This window comes from Natrix helvetica, assembly GCF_964273705.1.
Source record: "Natrix helvetica genome assembly, chromosome: 1".
In the NCBI taxonomy this organism is placed as follows: Eukaryota; Metazoa; Chordata; class Lepidosauria; order Squamata; family Natricidae; genus Natrix; species Natrix helvetica.
Window position 1 is genome coordinate 234,353,971 of NC_138548.1, and position 20,092 is coordinate 234,374,062.

The following is a 20,092-nucleotide window of genomic DNA, read 5'->3' on the forward strand; positions in this document are numbered from 1 at the left end:
AACAAAGAAGTATAGGTTCCTTAACTAAGCCTCTAAATGGTCTGATTTTAAACAACATAGTCATGTGTAATGATGTAAAATAATCTCCTAGCCCTTTCACAAACTTGGGCTCCAAGGAAAGGCAAAAGTTAGTACTAAACGTTTGGTTTTCTGCACCATGTAGAATGATAGACCTACCTATGAAATAGATGGACACATATATAATAATCCTTGCTGATTTCTATGGAGGGCCTAGACCAGTGAAGGTTAACCTTTTCGGCATCGAGTGCCAAAACTGGAGTGCACTGAAGCACCGGAACCCGGAAGAGAGCAATTGACCGGTGCACATGCGCACTACGGAACTCAGAAAAGCTGCTGGTGATAGTGCATGTGCCCACAGAGAGGGCTCTGCATGCCACCTCTGGCACAGGTGCCACCTCTGGCATGCATGCCAACTCTGGCATGCGTGCCATAGGTTTGCCATCACAGGCCTATAAGTCTGTTTCAGAACATTTTTTAAAACTCTGCATATGAACCAAGAAATGATCCATTCACTCATTTAGGAGAAAACTATTCTTATTTCTCTTCCTCCTTCTTTCATCTTTCAATACTATTATCGCCCTCATTTTCATTTTTTTATTCCATTCCATTCTGTTTTGTATTTTTTCTTCAATCTGTGAACTTTCTATTCTCCTGAATCCTGATCTCTTTTCTTTCCCTGAAAGTTTTATTAAACCTCTACAAGATTTAAACGTTGATAAATCCTTGAATAACAGTTGAAATTGAATTATTGAAACAAGAGCTTAGAAAGCCATGATTTTGATAGTGAAAGAAGGATACTAGGCTTTATGAAACACTTACGTTAAATTACAACTTAAATTACACAGAAAGCAACATGATATTTCCTTCCAGTACTATGGGAGGCTACTTACCACATGTGCTGTATTGCTATAGGGTCCATACCAGTGGATGGCTCATCTAATAGAGTGATATGAGGATTACCAAACATACTTAATGCAAAGCATAACTGAAAAAGAAAGAATCAGAAGTGATTATTTTGCTGTCCATTTGCTTTATATAACACAACTTGCACAATCATTTTTTTAAAAATAGAAAATACCTTTCGTTTGACTCCTGCACCAAGTTTTTTGACTCTCTTTTGTAGATGTTCCTTAAGGTCAAGTGCTTTGGAAAAACTGTAGAAAACAAGTACATTTTGTAGTCTTTAAAGAAGAATATTAATAAAGTGTTTAAAATTTGCACATTTAAGAAACAGCAATCTGACTCATAAAAGCATAGAAAATGAGGAAAAGGTAGGATAGACTCAGCACATCATATTTAATTAAAATATTTTCAACCCCCACTTTAGGACATAAAACTTTCCCAAATAACTAACAACATAAAAATAATATAATAAATGTAAGCATTAATAAAAACCAGTGATAATAACAAAACATAGTTCAACAAGAAAGTTGAGAATGAAAAAAAATTCATCACAACCATTGACATATCTATAAAGAGAAATTGGGAGAAAAATAAATGAACACTGGGGTTTTTTTCTTAAGGCCGATAGTAATCGGTTTTGAGAAGTATCACTGTTTTGTACAGTCCGGAGGTATGGGGCCACACAAACTTTTGAAATACCTTATGGCTGAAATGCATGAGTTTTCATTTTTTGCTAGCATAGAAGCCAGAGTAATATGTTGTCAATCTCTCATCAAGTATGATAAATATCAGACATGATTACCTATACTTTTTAAAAAATTATCATGCAGCGCTGTTTCCAAATACTTTATACCAGCAATAACTATAACCCATTTTTGGTGACTTCACTTTTGAAAATTTCAGCAGGAAACCGCAGAATGTTGGTAGCAAAATTTCCTGCTCATTTTGGCTGGTATTAAGTCTAAAGGCAGAGTTAGATCTACAGGATTTATATATGTATTTTCATCAAATGTGATGAAGGACCTGGTATTTTATTGAACTCAAATATAAAATATAAAGTTTCATAATAATTAGTGGAATTACAACTATCATGGTTGGCTACACAAGTAATTATTAAAATGCTTTTGTTCAAGGAAAATTATGAAGTATATGTACAAGAATGAAGAAACTGAGATTTTCTTGGTAATAATATAATAAACTAATGGTATGTGCAGGCACCTTGACTTGCATTAATCTATTGCATAAATAGCAACAGACTTAGACTTACATACTGCTTCACAGTGCTTTACATCCTTCTCTAAGCAGTTTACAGAGTCAGCATATTTTCCCCAACAATCTGGGTCATCACTTTACCTTCCTCAGAAGGATGGAAGGCTGAGTCAACCTTGAGTCTGGTGAGATTTGAACTGCCAAGCTGCTGGCAGCCAGCAGTCAGCAGAAGTAGCCGGCAGTACTGCATTCTAACCACTGCGCCACCATGGCTCATTCATGTTGATTTTGAACTATATGCAACTGAAGTTTGTATTAAACTATATGCAGCTGAACTATTCCCAGTAAATAAATATAAAATAATAAATATACAATTTGAAATGTGCCATCTTTTTTTAAAAAAAAGGCATTCTTTGGTGAAACGGTAGGTAATAAGTACTTTAAATAAGAAAACAAAAATGCCAAATGTAAATAAAAAGTCAATTATATTAGAATCTTTATAGCATTTATAAAATATTAATACAATCAGTATTTTCAATAAGATCGTGTGGTTGCACAATAAGAGAAAATACAATTAATGTATACAAAAATTAAATACGTGATTCTTACCATTTTATGACTTCGATCCTGTCACTAGGACTCATTCCTTTGATTGCTCCATAAATTTCAAAATGTTCTTGTAATGTAATATTAGGCCAAAGTGGGTTTGTCTGTGGACAGTACCCCATGTATTTCATGGAATTATCCACAATATTTTCACCTAAACAATAATCTCCCATCAGCACCTGCGGATACAAGAATTTCTTCTCAGTATTCCTTCATAGTGTTTCTAGTCAAAGGAGGTTGTGAAAAGTTGAATTCACTAAAATCTTAATGTTAAATAAATATGAGAGACAAAATGCAAATTTTTATTTTATCAAAAAATGTATTCTAATGACTATAAGAATTTATCCAGGAATTTATTTTCCAATAGTCTTCCGTTTTTTATTGTTTATAAAATTAATTCATTTAATTGCTTAGGTTCATTCCCATATTCTATTGATTACTGGGATTAATAGAGTGCATCAAATCTGTGCATGCAGTCACACAGAGGATGAATCCAAATGCTCAAATATTGTCAACTTACAGGGATCTTTTCTATGTTACTGACCGAGCTATAAATCAAATGTATAGGCCATCTGATTCACTATGGCTTTGGGTAGTGTAAAAGTTAAAAACACATTCAATGCAACACAAAGAAGGTACTAACTCAAAAGGTTCATATACCAAGCACATTAGTAAAATTACCACCAAGACATATATTAAGGTGACCAACCGTCCTCCTTTAGGGAGGATAGTCCTTCTTTTGTAAGTTCTGTCCACCCTCGAAAAGTGTCCTCCTACATGTTCTCCTTTTCGATATTTGAAGACTAATCTGTTGAGCGTTATGTGACGTATTTGTATTTGACATGACAATTCCTCAAGACTCGGTATAGTACGGTATAAGACGCGATTATGAGATGCATGCGCTCCGCACGGGAGACCTTGAGAGAGAGCGCCGCGTGCAAGTGGCTTTGTTTACTTCTTACCAAAACACAACACGGCACATACGCACGCAGTAGACTGGCGGTACATCGGCAATTGAATGACTCACGGTAATTATTTCTTTCTCAGTGAATATTCAATTATACAGAGGTAAGTACAATTCACATTTTATTAAACAGTTTTTAATGGTGTTTTTTTTACTTCATTGCAAGTATATTGAACAGATATTGAATCTTGTGTTGAATTTTTATCTAAAGAAATGCTAGACATTAAAATAGACGACAATTGTCTCTTTGAAGAAATTAGAAGACTGAATGTATATTTAAATTCTGAAAAATTAATACAATGGGAAAATCAACATGTTGAAATTGATAAAGATGGGTGGATATTTTCAGCCATTTCAAAAATGAACATATTCCATGTGAACATTTATTTATACTTGTTCAATTTATATTGTGCTGCCCTGGAACTAATGCAGCAGTTGAAAGAGTTTTTTTCAATTGCCAATGATTTTTCGACAAGTGAGAAATCGAGATTGAATGTTGATACTCTAGCTGCAGCATTTGCCGTAAAATTCAATATGAAGGATATTTCTTGTTCAGATATTTCCAATATATTGTTACAAGATGATACATTGACAAAAAATATTAATTCAATAGAAAAGTACTCATTTAAATAATAATTAACAGGCATGTAAGCATAATTACAATATAAAATGTTGCAAATGTTTTTATTATGCATATATCATATTTTAGTGTATTATTGTTGCAATGAATAAAATATTTCTTTTATTTACGATATATTTTTTCCAATTTATTTGTCCTCCTTTTCATTGTAAAAAAGTTGGTCACCTTACATATATCCCTAAAGCAGGCCTAGGAAAAGAGGCAGCTCTATAAAGCAGCAGAATAAGGGCAACTCAGAGCCCCCTGGTGGGAGGGGGGAGGGGGAAATAATTCCAGAGGGCAGGCTCTCTGAACATTGCTGCCTGGGTCCCATCAGTTGGCACAGCTTTGAAGTTATAAATATTTGGTTATCCATGTGAGTTTTAGGTAATTTTTTGCTAGTTAGAAATAAAATATTTATTTCAACTGATATTTTGTCATTAACAGTGCTGAAATACATATATTTCAATAAGAAATATCCATTTCCTTTGCCTAGAAAGCACTGTGAATCTTGTGGATGGGACCTCAATAGCGATTAATAAGCAAAACTAGTCAGAAAGAATGGATAAAAAGATTTGATCAAAATTATATACTTGGCCTGAGGTTGGTTCAACTTCTCCTGCTAGAATATTAATCAATGTACTTTTCCCAGCTCCATTGGGGCCTAAAATTCCAAGAACTTCTCCTAAAAAAGAAGCAAAAAGGGGGGGGGGGGAACCTGGTTTTTTTCAACAAGTTAACTGTTTCAATTTTGACAAAATGATTACGTAGTAAATAATTTAAAAGTAACCTTTCTTAACACAAAGTGAAAGATAGTTCGTTGCCATTTTTTTCATTTTTCTTCCAAGAATGAAATCAGTCTTTCCATCATATTCTTTATGTAAGCTGATGACCAATACTGCAGGTTTCTAAAGAAGAAAAATATATATTAAGCTTACACTGTATCAGCATGTATATATGATGCAAAATAATTCCTTTCAAATGTCATTATTTATTTTAGTCAGCATGATTAGCCAAAGTAGGAATAGCCTGAAGCCTTTTCTGTTATTATGAGAGAGATGGACATTGTAAAAATGAAAATGGGTGCAGGGTATCTCAGGTTAGTTCCATTTGACATTTCTCTACATACTCCTGTACCCAGGACTGAGAATGAGGGGAATAATATGGCTGCTTCAGGGATATAATCAATCTCATGAAGATCAGGTAAATGATAAAGATCCCTTTGTGATTTTACTACAGCTTGCTTTCTCTGATCCCTGGAGGGATTAATTCCCAGTATACTTTAGGTTTGTATTAATAACTGCAAATATGGCCTATGGACAATTATTTCATTTCTGTGTTATTGTCTGTGGAGATTCTCAGTCATCTAGGTCACGGTTACCCCAAAGGTGTTTTTTCAAGAAGCAACTGGACTTTCTTTGTTTTTCCTTAAAGATGTTCCGCTTCTGTCTTGCCTTTAAGGAAAAACCAACAAGTCCAGTTGCCTCTTGAAAAAGCACCTTTGTAACTTTCTGTATTATTGTATACATAGTGCCATTAGCATGGGAGGATTAAGACAGTCTCGTTTACCTCTTCACAGTCCTGGCAAGTTATCATCTCTTTAACTTTCAGCTTTTCGGCCATAACATCTTCATCGCCATCGTCTTCGTGTGATACATCTAAGAATTTACAGGCTTTGAGCCGCGTAGAAGCTCTGGATAGAAAAACATATTCAACCTCTGCTTTTGGGACTTCTAAGTAGACTGCAAAAAGATACAATCTAGTACGCCAGACAGTAAGTCTTATCCTATGGGCAGCTATATTGACCAAAGCCTAAGATCCTTGCTGCCAAATGATAGTGCATTCAAGTGAAGGACTTTGTCATTTGGAAGCATTTTCTCACTTCATTGCAAGGATTCTATAGTTGTTTCTCCCTCACCCTGACTCTTGGAAGGAACCCTCTAAGCCAGGTGTGTGCAACTGGCACCCCCCCCCCAGGCTGGATGTATCACGTGCAGGCCACACCCATCTCAGCTCCGCAAAGGCAAAGAATGTTGCAATACATCATGTGACACGATTGAGTTTCACACTCGTGCTCTAAGCAAAAACCATAATAAAGGGTGGCCCAATCCATGTTCTTATAATTACCAAGGGCTATTCTGCTGAGAGAACAACAGAATGGATGAGGAGGTAGTCCTCATAGAGAAACATCATAATAAAATCCCATTATCTGTACATTCATTTGTCACAATAGGAAACATACTGCTGGATACAAACATAATCCACAAAAGAAATGTGGGAGAAGCATAGGATGCCATGAGGAACTTACAAAAGACGGAGTAAATTTGGAAATGCAAAGAGGAAGGATAAAGTATCTATATGAAAACATTTTGAGAAGCATGGATTTTCCTGGATCAATAGTCTTAGCAAAGACAGTTCTGAAAAAGCCAAAAATCCTGCTACTTTAAGAGAACACTCAAGACCAGACTAGCCACACCTACTCTCTCTCTCTCTCTCTCTCTCTCTCTGTGTGTATATATGTGTGTGTGTGTGTGTGTATTTGTGTTACAACCCCTGGTATGCCCAAATATGGGAGGGAGCTCACTCCTCCCCCTAGTATAGATCTATACTAGTCTCCCTTTATTTATTTATCAGTACAAATACAACATATATATATATATATATATATATATATATATATATATATATATATATATATATATATATATATATATATATATATATATATATATATATATACACACACACACACACACACACACACACACACACACACATACATATTTGTTTTTGTAGATTTTCATGGGTGTAGGTATGCTGGTTTTGTTGTATTCGGGTCTTTTCCCATGTAAGGTTGAGATTGTCTTTGCAACGTTTCGGCAGGATCTCACCTGCCATCTTCAAGCTTGGGCTTAAAATGGGAATGGAGCTGCCGTGCCACCAAGACTTACAGCCCAAGCTTGAAGATGGCAGGTGAGATCCTGCCGAAACGTTGCAAAGACAATCTCAACCTTACATGGGAAAAGACCCGAATACAACAAAACCAGCACACATACATATATATATATACATACATACCAGTGACGTGCGGTGAAGGTTATGGCTGGGGAGGCTGGTGACGTCATCAGGAAGGCGGAGAATGGGACCACGTGTGCAGCACACGTGGTCCCATTCTCCGTCTTCCTGAGTGAATATTAAGAGGACCACGGAGTGCACTGATCCGCGTAGCATTGCTTCCTCCACCGGCGCCAGTCCCTTCTCCCCCCCACTCCTTCAAGGTCTCCCACCAACCCAAAGCCCGATCCCCAGCTCCCTGGGCAAGGCTTGAGCGGGGTGTATGGGAAAGCAACGTAAGGGGCTGCGCTTTCATCCCGCTCAAGCCTTGCCGCCTGCAGCCACCGCCCGCCCTCGCTGCCCCTTTTGTTGCTTTCCTGCCCACCTCTAAGGCGCGCCAAAGCCTCCTTCGTCCCCCCCAGCGCGCGCCCTTTTTATTTCCCGCGATACCCCCCCCATTTCGGGAAAGCTTTCCCCATTGCCTGGGCGGTGAGGGGGCCGGCTCCTCTCCCCCCACTCCCTCCGTCCCTGCCTCTCTCCTCAGCCCCAAAGCTCCGTTCGCGCAACTCACTTCCAAGGCGGTGGCTGGAGAGGCGTGCAAGAACGGCGAGCGGTTTCCCACCAAAGCGGCGTTTTGCGCACAACAAGGAAAAGTCCGCGGTGAAGCCCTTGTCGCCCTGAGCTCTTGTTTGCGCTTCCGCCACTTTTTCTTCGCTCCATCCCGCTCCGGCTCTGGAAGGGCCGGCGAGGATGGCTCCAGCCGAGAGCGACAGGGAGGAGAGGAGGGGGTAGCTGCGGGCTACCTTCCGCCCCTGCCGTGCGCACCTCGCTCTTGTCGGAGCCTCGGCTGCCCACAGCTTCCACTGAGAACCGCAACTCCGCCCGCCTCCCCAAACCAATTTCGAAATCATTCTTTATTCCAAATGTGCACGAAAAGCTGGAAAAGACAGCTGGGTAGATACGTGTTTGCGTTCCAGCTACCTAGCACTCTTTTCCACCGATCGCGGACACTTTTCGTGCGCATTTGGAATAAAGAATGATTTCGAAATTGGTTTGGCGAGGCGTCCGCGATCGGTGGAAAAGAGCGCTAGGTAGCTGGAACGCAAACACACATCTACCCAGCTGTCTTTTCCAGCTACCTAGCGCTCTTTTCCACCGATTGCGGACGCTTTTCTCTCCTCCCTGTCGCTCTCGGCTGGAGCCAAGATCGGTGGAAAAGAGCGCTAGGTAACTGGAAAAGACAGCTGGGTAGATGCGTGTTTGCGTGCCTTCGTCATCCGGAAGCGCCGACAACATTTCTGCCTCCGCAGCTCCCGGGTGCGGCCGGACGAATGTATATAATATTATAATATTATATATATATAGTATATAATATTATATACTATTATTTCATGAAGAGAGGTGAGGCCCTGCCTCCCCTGCCTCCCCTGACCGCACGTCACTGATACATACATATATACACACACACATACACACACACACACACACACATAGTCTTTATGGACAAAAAGCTTCAGTGACAACAAGCGTTCTTTTTCTCAAAGAAGCAGCTTATTGTTGTCAAGTTTGTTTTGAAAAAGTAATTTCAATACTCATTTTTAAAAGAAAAATGCAAAATACTTGCCTGAAGAAAGGGTCTGCTCTCATTGATTTGCCTCCATGTTTCACCTCAAGATGTCGCAGAAGAAAGAGCCAAATTATACATTGCAAATAAGGCTAAAAGAAAGAGAAAAAACAAAAAACAACATTAACACCGCTTTGCTCCAAATTACATTTTAAGTAATTGCATTGGGGAAGCAATTGCTTGCTGATTTCTGGTAAAAAGAAAACAGAACTCTCATAATGTATACTACATTGACATTGTTAAACACTGTTAAAGTACTTTCATCTCAAAGTTCAACAGAGAGAGTTGAATTTTGCCCAGAAAATGCAAATGAAAAATCTTACAATATTAAAGGCTTTTTTTCCATTTATTTCTTATATTCATTTTATGTCATATACTTTATTTCATATACTGATATGGCCTTTCCTCTCACCAAAGTGACTCTGGCTAGTAAGAAGAATGTAAATTTAAGCAATATATCTAATTATAAATGCAATATACGATCACAATTTAAGAAAAAGGTACCTGAGAATAAAATCTCAAACAAAACAAACCAATTAAGCTTCACTAACTTCCTGATTCTCATGCTTGGAGAGATATGGAGTATTTTCTGGGAGGCCAGCAAAGTAGGGGCAAATCTAATAATAAGTGATTAGATATTCTAGAGGGCAGGCACTGAGACCAAAAAATAATATATTAGTTTTCTGATATTTCAATTTTGTCATTTTTTCCTTGTACTTCATTACCTTATTCTTTGCCTCCAAACTTCTTATGTTCTTATGTTCTTCCCAAAAAATTATAATAATATATTAAAAGAAAACTAATAAACTGATGGAAATCTTTATCTTTCATTGTATTTTTTTGATTCTTATCTGAATGGTGCACTTAGAACTATTTATTGTTTATTTTGGAAACTTATAGGGCACTTCCATTTTTTTTAAAAAAAATGCTTAAAATGTTGGACAATGTTTAAATATTAAGAGTATGGTTAGGATAAAGGGTACACATACAGGTTGTAGTTCCTGTGCTAGACCTGAACTGAGATCCAGTTTTTCCCCCCAAAGTGTATCAATTGAGAGGAGGCATTTAAGAGGAAATGGGTTGCTTTTAAACACAGCTCCTAATAATCAGGATATAATGCTGTAAGTTGATTTCTAGGATATGTTCACAAAATGAGGATATATTTGATAGTAACTCTAACCAGAGCTCACCAAATTAGGTAGCTTTCACATGCCATGACTGTTCTGTTAAAAAGGAGTACGTGAGCTTTTGTTAATATATTGCACATGTTGCATGAGTTTAGAATATAGAATGAAGAATATGATAATTCTATTCAGAGTATAAACAAGAAAAATATATGTAACAAAAATTCTTAAAATGTATAAGATTTCCTGAATTGTCAAGAAAAAATAGGATTCTTACCGCTACTATTGAAACCAATAATCTTTCTGAACTTCTTTCCACTTCTTGGCCAATCTTCTTTGTCTCCTAGCAAGACAATAATTATTCCAATTATTTTTTCATTTTTGGGGGGATGATGAAGATGATTCATTTTAAAAAATCCTCTTCTTATGTTTCAACAATAATTCATATTTTGGAATACAACAGCAAATCATTTCTTGTCCCAAAGGTGTTTTTTTTTTCAAGAGGCAACTGGATTTTCTGGATTTTCTTTGTAGATGTTTCGTTTCTCATCCAAGAAGCTTCTTCAGCTCTGAGTTGAAAAAAAAAACCAGAAAGCCCAATTTCCTCTTGAAAAAGCACCTTTGGGACAACCTGAATAACTGAGAATTTCCATAGACAAATCTTTTCTTGATTTGATTCGGAATTCTATTTAGCAAACCCAACTATTTTCCAAAACAAGCAGTGTGGAATGTAATTCCACTGACATTAGTCCTATAAAACTTGTCTATCAGAAAGTTCCTAATAGCTGAAAAGACATTACCAAGCAATTTCTGAAAATGATTAGAAAAGGAAGGAAGGAATCTGGTGTCCATTTCAAGGCTCCAACTATAGTTTGAGCAAGAATCCCTTGATTCTCAGAGCTCTAAACCTGACAAAAATCATTGCCTTATGGTCTCATGAGTTGTAAGAGCATTTGAGAGAGATCTGAAGTCCTCTCCTTGTTCAGAGAATTATGAAGAGCTGGTCTGTTTGCCAGCTCTTCATCTTGCCATGGTCATTGGTCCTGCTTTTTGTGAAGCAGTCTTTAATTGGCCATTTCTTTCCAGAAAGTTCAAGGCTGTTTAATTCTGATGCCAAACCAGAGTTCTTCAGCTGCCATGGAACTCTACAGTCTTATGACTGCTATATAACTCTTTGGTTCCTTCTCTGGATGCATTTACTGATAAACTTATTCCTTTGGCAATTGAATATTGGACATTGTTTGAAAGATCCATCTCTCATGTCTTACTTGATAGGGCCCTTAAAAAGATACGGGCATGTGAGAGAATTCTCACAACAAGGCTGTTTTTACCCATAGCACTACAGATATGTAGCTGTTTTTACTCATAGCACTACAGATATCGGCCCGACACACGAGGGAAGACACACTCTGGACCTTGTTTTTGTCTCTGGCCAGTGGCTGAGTGATCTGGGAGGAGGGGACTTAACCATCACTCCCCTGTCATGGTCAGATCACTCACTCCTTCGTCTTGACTTCCCTGGTGCTACCTCCCGCTGCGGGGAGGCGGAACCGGAAAGTTCCAGATGGTTCCGCCCCAGGCGCCTGATGGAACCTGATAGGTTCCAGACGGAGCTTGGGCCACTTCCTGTAACCTTGACCCGCCCCCGGGTAGAGGACCTGGTAGTTGCGTGGAATAATGCAACTACCGGGGCCTTGAACCGGGTGGCGCCTTTGCGGCCTCTCTGGCGGCAACGATCCACCCTAGCCCCTTGGTTTACCGAGGAGCTAAGGGTGATGAAGTGCCGCAAGAGACGTCTAGAGAGTCGTTGGAGATCCTCTCGCTCCGAATTTGATCGAACACAGGCACGAGCCCATTTAAGGACATACCTTGTGGCATTGAGAGTGGCCAAATGCCAATATTGTGCCACTCTCATTGCATCCGCGGAGAACCGCCCTGCTGCCCTGTTTCGGGTGTCCCGCTCCCTCTTGTTTCAGAGGCCGCGGGAGGCCCCCCTACAGGGCAGGGCAGAGGAATTTGGTAAATATCTGCAGGATAAAATCGCTCAAATCCGGAAAGATTGGGTTCCTGTCAGTGATCCAATGGAGACGTCCATGGCGAGTCTTGAGGTATCGATCTGGGAGGAGTTTGACTTGGTTGCCATCGAGGATTTGGACAGATTGCGTGGACGACTGCGACCCACCACATGTTTATTGGACCCGTGCCCCTCCTGGCTTGTACTGGCATCCTGGGAGGTTACACGAGACTGGCTCCTGGGCCTAGTGAATGCTTCGCTGAGCGAGGGGTCTCTCCCGGCCACCTTGAAAGAGGCGGTGGTGAGACCCTTGCTCAAGAAGCCTTCCCTGGACCCTTTGGAGCTGGCCAATTATCGTCCTGTCTCCAACCTTCCCTTCTTGGCGAAGGTTGTAGAGAGTGTGGTGGCCTACCAGTTTCCACGACATCTGGAGGAAAATGATTATCTAGACCCGCGCCAGTCCGGCTTCCGCCCCGGTCACAGCACGGAGACGGCCTTGGTCGCGTTGGTGGATGATCTCTGGAGGGCCAGAGATAGAGGTTGTTCCTCTATCCTGGTCCTATTAGACCTCTCGGCGGCTTTTGATACCATCGACCATGGTATCCTGCTGCGCTGGCTGGAGGGGTTGTGGGTCCGGGGCACCGTTTTGCGGTGGTTCGGCTCCTACCTTTCTGACCGGACGCAGCGTGTGTTGGCAGGAGAAGAGAGGTCGACCCTACGCCCCCTTACTTGTGGGGTGCCACAGGGGTCGGTCCTCTCGCCACTCCTCTTCAACACATATATGAAGCCGCTGGGTGAGATCATCCGTGGTTTCGGGGTGGGATACCATCTGTACACTGATGATACTCAGCTGTACTTTTCCACCCCGAACCACCCCAACGAGGCCATCGAAGTGATGTCCCGGTGTGTGGAAGCCGTACGGATCTGGATGGATGACAACCGACTCAAGCTCAACCCCTCCAAGACGGAGTGGCTGTGGGTACCAGCTCCCCGGTTCAGCCAATTAATTCCATCATTGGCCATTGGGGGCATTCAACTTGCCCCCGTGGAGCGGGCGCGCAATTTGGACGTCCTCCTGGATGCCCGGCTGTCCATGGATGACCATGTGACAGCCGTGGCAAGGGGGGCGTTCCACCAGGTTCGCCTGGTGCGCCAATTGCGCCCCCTACTGGACCGGGACGCTTTACGCACAGTCACTCATGCGCTGGTGACGTCCCGCTTGGACTACTGTAACGCTCTCTACATGGGGCTTCCCTTGAAATGCACCCGGAGGCTACAGTTGGTCCAGAACGCAGCCGCGCGGGTAATTATGGGGAGTACTAGGTACTCCCATGTGACACCGTTCCTGCGCGAGCTGCACTGGCTTCCTGTGGTCTATCGGGTACGTTTCAAGGTTTTGATAATAATCTTTAAAGCGCTCCATGGCTCAGGACCTAGTTACTTGCGGGATCGTATTCTGCCCCATACATCCCTGCGACCAATCCGCTCGCACAGAGAGGGCCTCCTCCAGGTGCCGTCCACTAGACAGTGTCGGGGGGCGGCGCCTAGGAGTAGAGCCTTCTCTGTGGCGGGCCCAGCCCTGTGGAATGACCTCCCTCCGGATATTAGGAATACCTCTGACCTCCGCTCCTTTCGTATTAAGCTTAAGACCCACCTATTCCAAGCAGCTGGCCTGGCTCAACTTTGATCTAACCATATCGCTCCTGACGGGTTTTTACTGGGTATTTTAATTATATTTACTTATCTAGGGGTTTTTAAATACTGTATTTTAATTGTTTTATTTATCAGCCGACCTCCTCCTTGTGTATGTCTCGGTATATGTCTCTGCTATATGTTTGTTTTGTCCACATATTTATTTCATATATTTCATTGTACGCCGCCCCGAGTCCTTCGGGAGAGGGTGCGGCTAAGAAATAAATATTTATTATTATTATTATTATTATTATTATATCAATTTGACTACCATTAAAATGAAAATAAAATTTGATGAGGACTGTGCATGCAAGCTATATTCACTCTCCCAATACCTTGATATCTTTAGTGCCTGCCTTTTTACATAGGTTTTAGAAGTTTTAATTCTGAAATGAATAGAAGAAATTGACATACAAAAAAAAAATTTCAATACAAAAAGTTGAGAAGCGGTCAGAACTCGTAAAGGGTCCTAATTTGGCTTAAAGCTGAAATTTGGATAAAGCATTCTCCCTGTCTCAATTGTAGGCAAATTGCTGTTTTGAAGACCTATTATGGTTGTTTATCACATTTAAAATATGTAATATATTTTGAAATTTAAATGTATAGTGTTCTTTGGCACACTAGAATTCTGAATATTGAATTTAGTCTATTGTAAACTTACCTCTAATAAAGTAATCAGGCAGCCAATAAGAGGGTAGATTGGAATGAAGATACAAAAGGATATGTGAATTATAATGGCTGCTGTATACCATTTTATAAATGCAACATCCGTAACAATAATACAGATCAAAGCTACCTGAAAGAAAGAACAAATAGAATCATAATAAAATTCACGGGGAAACATCAAACTAGAGTTCTTCTTGTCCCTGTGATGTTCTACATTAATGCTGAGACAGTTGGGAATATCTTCAAAGCATCTTCTGACTCTTACAAAACTCATAGCTGCTTTTACAACTTTATCATGGTTTGTTAAGACAGAATTTGTGTGTTCCCCATAGTAGATAAAGAACTTCAAGGACTGGGATGGTACATTATGCAACACCTAAACTGGACATTATAACTTAGACAACAATGATTTGATTCATTGTAATAAACGAAGCTCAGAGAAAATAGACAGATATACATGAAGTTTACCGCAAACTAAATAAGAATAAGGGCACACATGATTTAATTTTTTAAAAAAGTTGAACTCATGTATATTCCAATGTGAAGCTGTACACATAAACAGAGAAACGTAATTAGAAATTTGAATAAATGAAAAAAAAATTTGGCTCTGCCTCTTTACTCACAGTTGGAAAAATGAATGACCAAAATTCTTTGGTGTTTTGTACACTTTTAAAAGTGAAAGAGACAACATAATGGAACAGAATTACTGAGGGTACATAGCCTATAATGCAAAAAGCCTGCAAGAAAAGAAATACATTCATTAATATGTAATTTTACACGTTTTTATTTTTTTACAAATTATCCTACAAGATAAAAATAGTAAGAAGCGGAAGCCATTAAGAATTGTGCAAAATGTCTTGAATTCAGTATTGTTTCAAATTTGTAACTTTTTTAAAGTTCAGATTAATATTTTCTGAATGAAATATTGCATCTGAAACAGGATGTTTTGATTGTTTGGAAGCACTTTATATGTAAAAAAAAACATCCAGAATAATTGAAACAACCTGTTTTGAATATGAATCAATAGATTTTCATTTAATACAACTATTTCAAGCTTAAGACAGGATGTTTCGTATATAAAATTATTAGAATTTAAGAGATTCAACATCTTTTTATTTATTTATTTATTGAATTTATATTGCTGCCTATTCACCAGGGCAATTGCAAGGTGGCTTACCGAATATAAAACCACATTTAAAATAATAAAAAGTAACAAAAAGAATCAAGTAAGTTAATATAGTACAATATAACAAAATCACCCCCCACCTCCCACTCCGGCAACAGATCACACAAGCCATTTAATGGGCTCCATCCCGCTCTGGGTTCCCGAGACCCGCTGGCAGAATCAGGTCTTCAGTGTTTTCTGGGGCCATTCTAATCTCTGGGGGAATGATGTTCCAGAGAGAGGGAGCCACCATGGAGAAAAACCTTCTTCTGGGTCCCACCAGGTGTATCTCCCTCAGGGATGGGACCCACAACATTCCCTGCCTTCATGCTCTGACAGGTCGGGTAGATGTGACCGGCAAGGGACGATCACTCAGATAACCTGGTCCCAAGCCATGAAGGGCTTTAAAGGTGACAACCAGCACCTTGATTTGCACCCAGAAGCAAATCGGCAACCAATGCAACTCTTGCAGGAAAGGTGATACATGTGCATACGAGGGTCTGCACAAAACCATGTGGGCTGCTGAATTTTGCACCAACTGGGGCTTCCGGATGCTCTTCAAGGGATAAGCATTTACCAGGGATGGACATTTTTAAAAAGGGAGGGTCCGGACAGGGGTGTCAAACTCAAGGCCCACGGGCCAGATCTGGCCTGCAGGGTGCTTAGAACTGGTCCACAGGGCTGGCCTGGAAACAGCAAAGGATTGGCTTGCAATGCCTCTGCTAGCAAAAACAGAGCTTGGGGGGGGGAGACTCAATTTTCGCTGGCAGAGGGTTGCAGGCCGTTCAGGCCAAAAACAGGGTGTGGGGGACTGTATGTGGGCCAATGGGCTCCGTTTTCGCTAGCAGAGGGCTATAGGCGGCCATCCAGGCTGAAAACGGGGGTGTTTTCGCTGGCAGAGGGCTATCAAAACAAACTAAAAAAAAAAAGGAGACATGTTTCCCCCTTTGCATTTGAGCATGCAAGAAGGGACAGGAAAGGAGAAAGGGAAAGAGGAAAGACAAAGAAAAAGATGAGAAGATGGGAAAAGAACAAGGAAGGATAAGTAAGGAAAGAGGGGAAGGAAGAAAAAAGGATAATGGAGAGGGAAGGAAAAAGAAGAAAAGGAGGGAATGAATGAATGAATGAATGAATGAAGGAAGGAAGGAAGGAAGGAAGGAAGGAAGGAAGGAAGGAAGGAAGGAAGGAAGGAGATAGATTATAATGAGAGTGAGTGAGGGTCTCAGGGAAGTCCTGCCTTAGCATTTGGGCTATACAGGTGAGTCCTGTGTAATGCCTACCATGCCCTGCCACGCTCACCATTGCCAGGTTCCCTGGCCGGCCACACACACACACACACACACACACACACACGCACACACACACTGGCCCACCGAGGTCAAACACACCCCTAATGCAGCCTGCAATGAAATCGAGTTTGACACCCTTGGTCTAGGAGTACAAAATAATACAAGACCTGAGTTTATTATCAGTAAGTGGAAATGAACTGAAGAAAAGCCAAAGAACAATTGTTGGAACGTAAGAAGACTTACAACAGCAAAAATCTTCATTGGGGAAAAAATAATTTCATGATAAACACCAAATAAGATCCCCGTCATGACAAGAAGAATAGTGTAATATAAAGGAATGTCGACTAATGCTTGTCCACACCAATACGCAGATGGATAAAGGCCAGACAACTTAAGTTGAGTATAAGCTTTAATCTGCAAAAAATAAATAGGTTAAAATGAGTATTTGATACAGCATATTGGAACAAATCTAACAACTGTAATCACAGCTTTTAGTGGGGTTCTTTTTGTTTGCTTTTAAACTCAGAAATCAGTTTAGCCAGGACAGGAATAGCTAAATATTCTAAACTAAATGTGTGTGCTAAAAAATTACATAGATATAGATAGATGATAGATGATAGATAGATAGATAGATAGATAGATAGATAGATAGATAGATAGATAGATAGATAGATAGATAGATAGAGGGAGAGGGAGGGAAGGAGGGAATGAATTAGATTGGCTTTTTATTCAAGTTGTTCTCAGGCATAGATATATGCTACTTGCTCTACTTTGTATTATAAATGTGGTTAAATACTGATTGATTGGTTTAATTAATTTATATAGCCACCCTACTCAGAACATAAATCAAAGCAGCTTACATCATCAATTAAAGGTACATTAAAATTGAAATATGAAAAACACAAAGGAGTAGCATATAAATTCATAACTACTGGGAAGTGGGGGGAACTCATCCAATCAGACATCCTATTTTCATATTCAATATGTGGAGAAAAACGACATGGCTTTGACCCTTTCCAAAATGCAGGCAGGTTTAAGCTAACCACATTTCAAGGGGGAAGTTGTTCCAAAGAGTGGGAACAGTAATAGAAGCAGGGAATGATTTTTTAAAATAATGTATGAGTTTCAAACTAAAATATATTCAAATATTGAAATAAATTCAAATATTTACCCAACATCTTTTATACATTGAATATAAATGTGGGCAGACAAATCAGGCTTTTTAGACCATGGAACCAGGCTTCACAAACAGCAGGTGAGGGTGTGCGTAGCTTCACCTGCATGAGTGGTAGGTATTCTCACAGCTCCATTTGTGCAAGCGAGTGTACTCACTTGCCACTTGCCCAAAACCACCACCCACCCACCCCGCTTCTAGTCTTCCAAGCCCGAAAGGTTGGGGGGCCCTGCTTTAGACTAATACATGGATTTTTTTTGTTGCTTCATGTGTTTTTTTTTAAATGATTTAACGTAAAGTTACCCTATGATTTTCTGCATTCTCCATAGTAAAATATGAAGGCAATCCAGTCATGGTAACACCTACTGTCAAACATTGAACAATCATCACCATTATGAAACTTCTATCAGTAATTTCCTGAAAGATAAAAGTTGTTTGTAATAGAAATGAGATGAAACTTAAGTGACACATAATTTACTTTCAGATGTTTATGACTGGTTCAATATTTTTTTATTCTAGCTTGTCTGGAAATGAGAAAACAAGAAGCACAAGGGAAATGGCAAATTGGCTGTGTTTCATCTTGTGACTCACAAATTGTACAAATAGACAATGCAGGAGAAGTGCAACTTGTCTTAAACATCTGTTTCTACAGAAAGTAGTACTACTTTCTATCATTTTATTTTATTATATCAGAATTTGAGTTTTCATTTACTTACTTGAATGAAAGAGCTAATCCAGACATGGATGTTTTCAGTTACATTTAAGTTGTGTAGGTACAAATTGCTAATGATGTTCATCATGAGAGGTAAAGAATGTAGCATGGTTCGGTTAAAAGCAACTTTAAGGACATAGCTCTGCAAAAACAATAAAGATTTAACTTGTTAGCTACAAATCCAAAGCAGCAACACATATCAGCTTTGCCCTAGTTAAAACAAAACTAAATCCAAACTAAATAGAGCGTTGGATGGAATTACTGGTTTTTAGCAAAACTTATGTTCTAAATAAACTGTTAAAGGCCATGCGTTACTAGCTGTGAAATATAAGTTATATATCTTCTCACCTTGCTTACATGAACTACATTTAATGCTGCATTGTGAGGAGAAATTGATACGTAATCACTGCCATTGAACATTTCTGTCAGTATATTCTGGCTCTGAAGTCGGTTTATGATCATGTCGTCAATGTTTATACCTAGAAGGTAATGAATAAAGGAAGACAGTGATCATTAACAAGTCTTTGTTATTCCAATAATCTCTCTCTACATTCAAATGAACATAATGGTTACATTGCACTTCCCCATTCATGCCACGGAGAAAAAACAGTTCTTCATATATATTCTCATTGAATGTATGGAACTGCAGTTACAACAGGGAAGTCTATCACTTCAGCAACACAGCTCTTCTAGAGCCTTGGATATCAGGAAAAAGAGAAACATTTGGCTGCAAAAATTGCTCACTCTAGTTTCAATAAATTGAAAAATTCAGGCTGAGACTAAGCATCTCAGCCATGTATGGAAAATATTCTTTCAGTTGATTTACAGTGTGTATATTATATTAGAACAACAACAGCAGCAACCATAATATTTAAATGTTCACTTGACTGAGTTTCATGTTTAATGAATAAAAGAAATAATAATAGAAATGAAAAGGAGTAGAAGAAAAAAACTGGAAAAAATACTGGTACTTTTTATTACTTACTAGTGCAGTTTTGAATAAGAAGGCTGGTTTTGTATTTATGATGAGTCTCATTTGGTTTAAGAAAGTATAAATCTGGAGAGAGTTTGATAGGAGCCATAGCATTTTTCAAGTATTCTTGATACACGTGAAACATAAAAATCTCAACACAAAGAAATACTAGGAACAGTGCTAACCTTTAAGAGAAAAAAAATAATAAAGTTGAGTCAAATTACATTAAAGGATTACTGTCCTTCAGAGTAAAAGTGGACTAACATCTATTTGGAGTTGATTT

General features: G+C 39.4%; 1 protein-coding gene across 1 annotated transcript in view; it reads right to left on the bottom strand.

Moving 5' to 3' along the window:
* LOC309399117 (cholesterol transporter ABCA5-like) overlaps window positions 1–20,092 on the bottom strand; it is a 56,291-nt gene that overhangs the window by 4,576 nt on the left and 31,623 nt on the right. The window contains exons 21-35 of the mRNA XM_081966623.1: window positions 19,822–19,994; window positions 19,185–19,315; window positions 18,841–18,978; window positions 18,428–18,541; window positions 17,194–17,364; window positions 15,120–15,233; window positions 14,492–14,626; window positions 10,402–10,467; window positions 9,001–9,092; window positions 5,892–6,015; window positions 5,113–5,230; window positions 4,916–5,007; window positions 2,743–2,918; window positions 1,100–1,175; window positions 912–1,006 (exon numbers count right to left, since the gene is read on the bottom strand). Of these exons, the coding sequence (XP_081822749.1) occupies window positions 912–1,006; window positions 1,100–1,175; window positions 2,743–2,918; window positions 4,916–5,007; window positions 5,113–5,230; window positions 5,892–6,015; window positions 9,001–9,092; window positions 10,402–10,467; window positions 14,492–14,626; window positions 15,120–15,233; window positions 17,194–17,364; window positions 18,428–18,541; window positions 18,841–18,978; window positions 19,185–19,315; window positions 19,822–19,994 (1,815 nt within the window). The remainder of the gene's footprint in view (window positions 1–911; window positions 1,007–1,099; window positions 1,176–2,742; window positions 2,919–4,915; window positions 5,008–5,112; window positions 5,231–5,891; window positions 6,016–9,000; window positions 9,093–10,401; window positions 10,468–14,491; window positions 14,627–15,119; window positions 15,234–17,193; window positions 17,365–18,427; window positions 18,542–18,840; window positions 18,979–19,184; window positions 19,316–19,821; window positions 19,995–20,092) is intronic.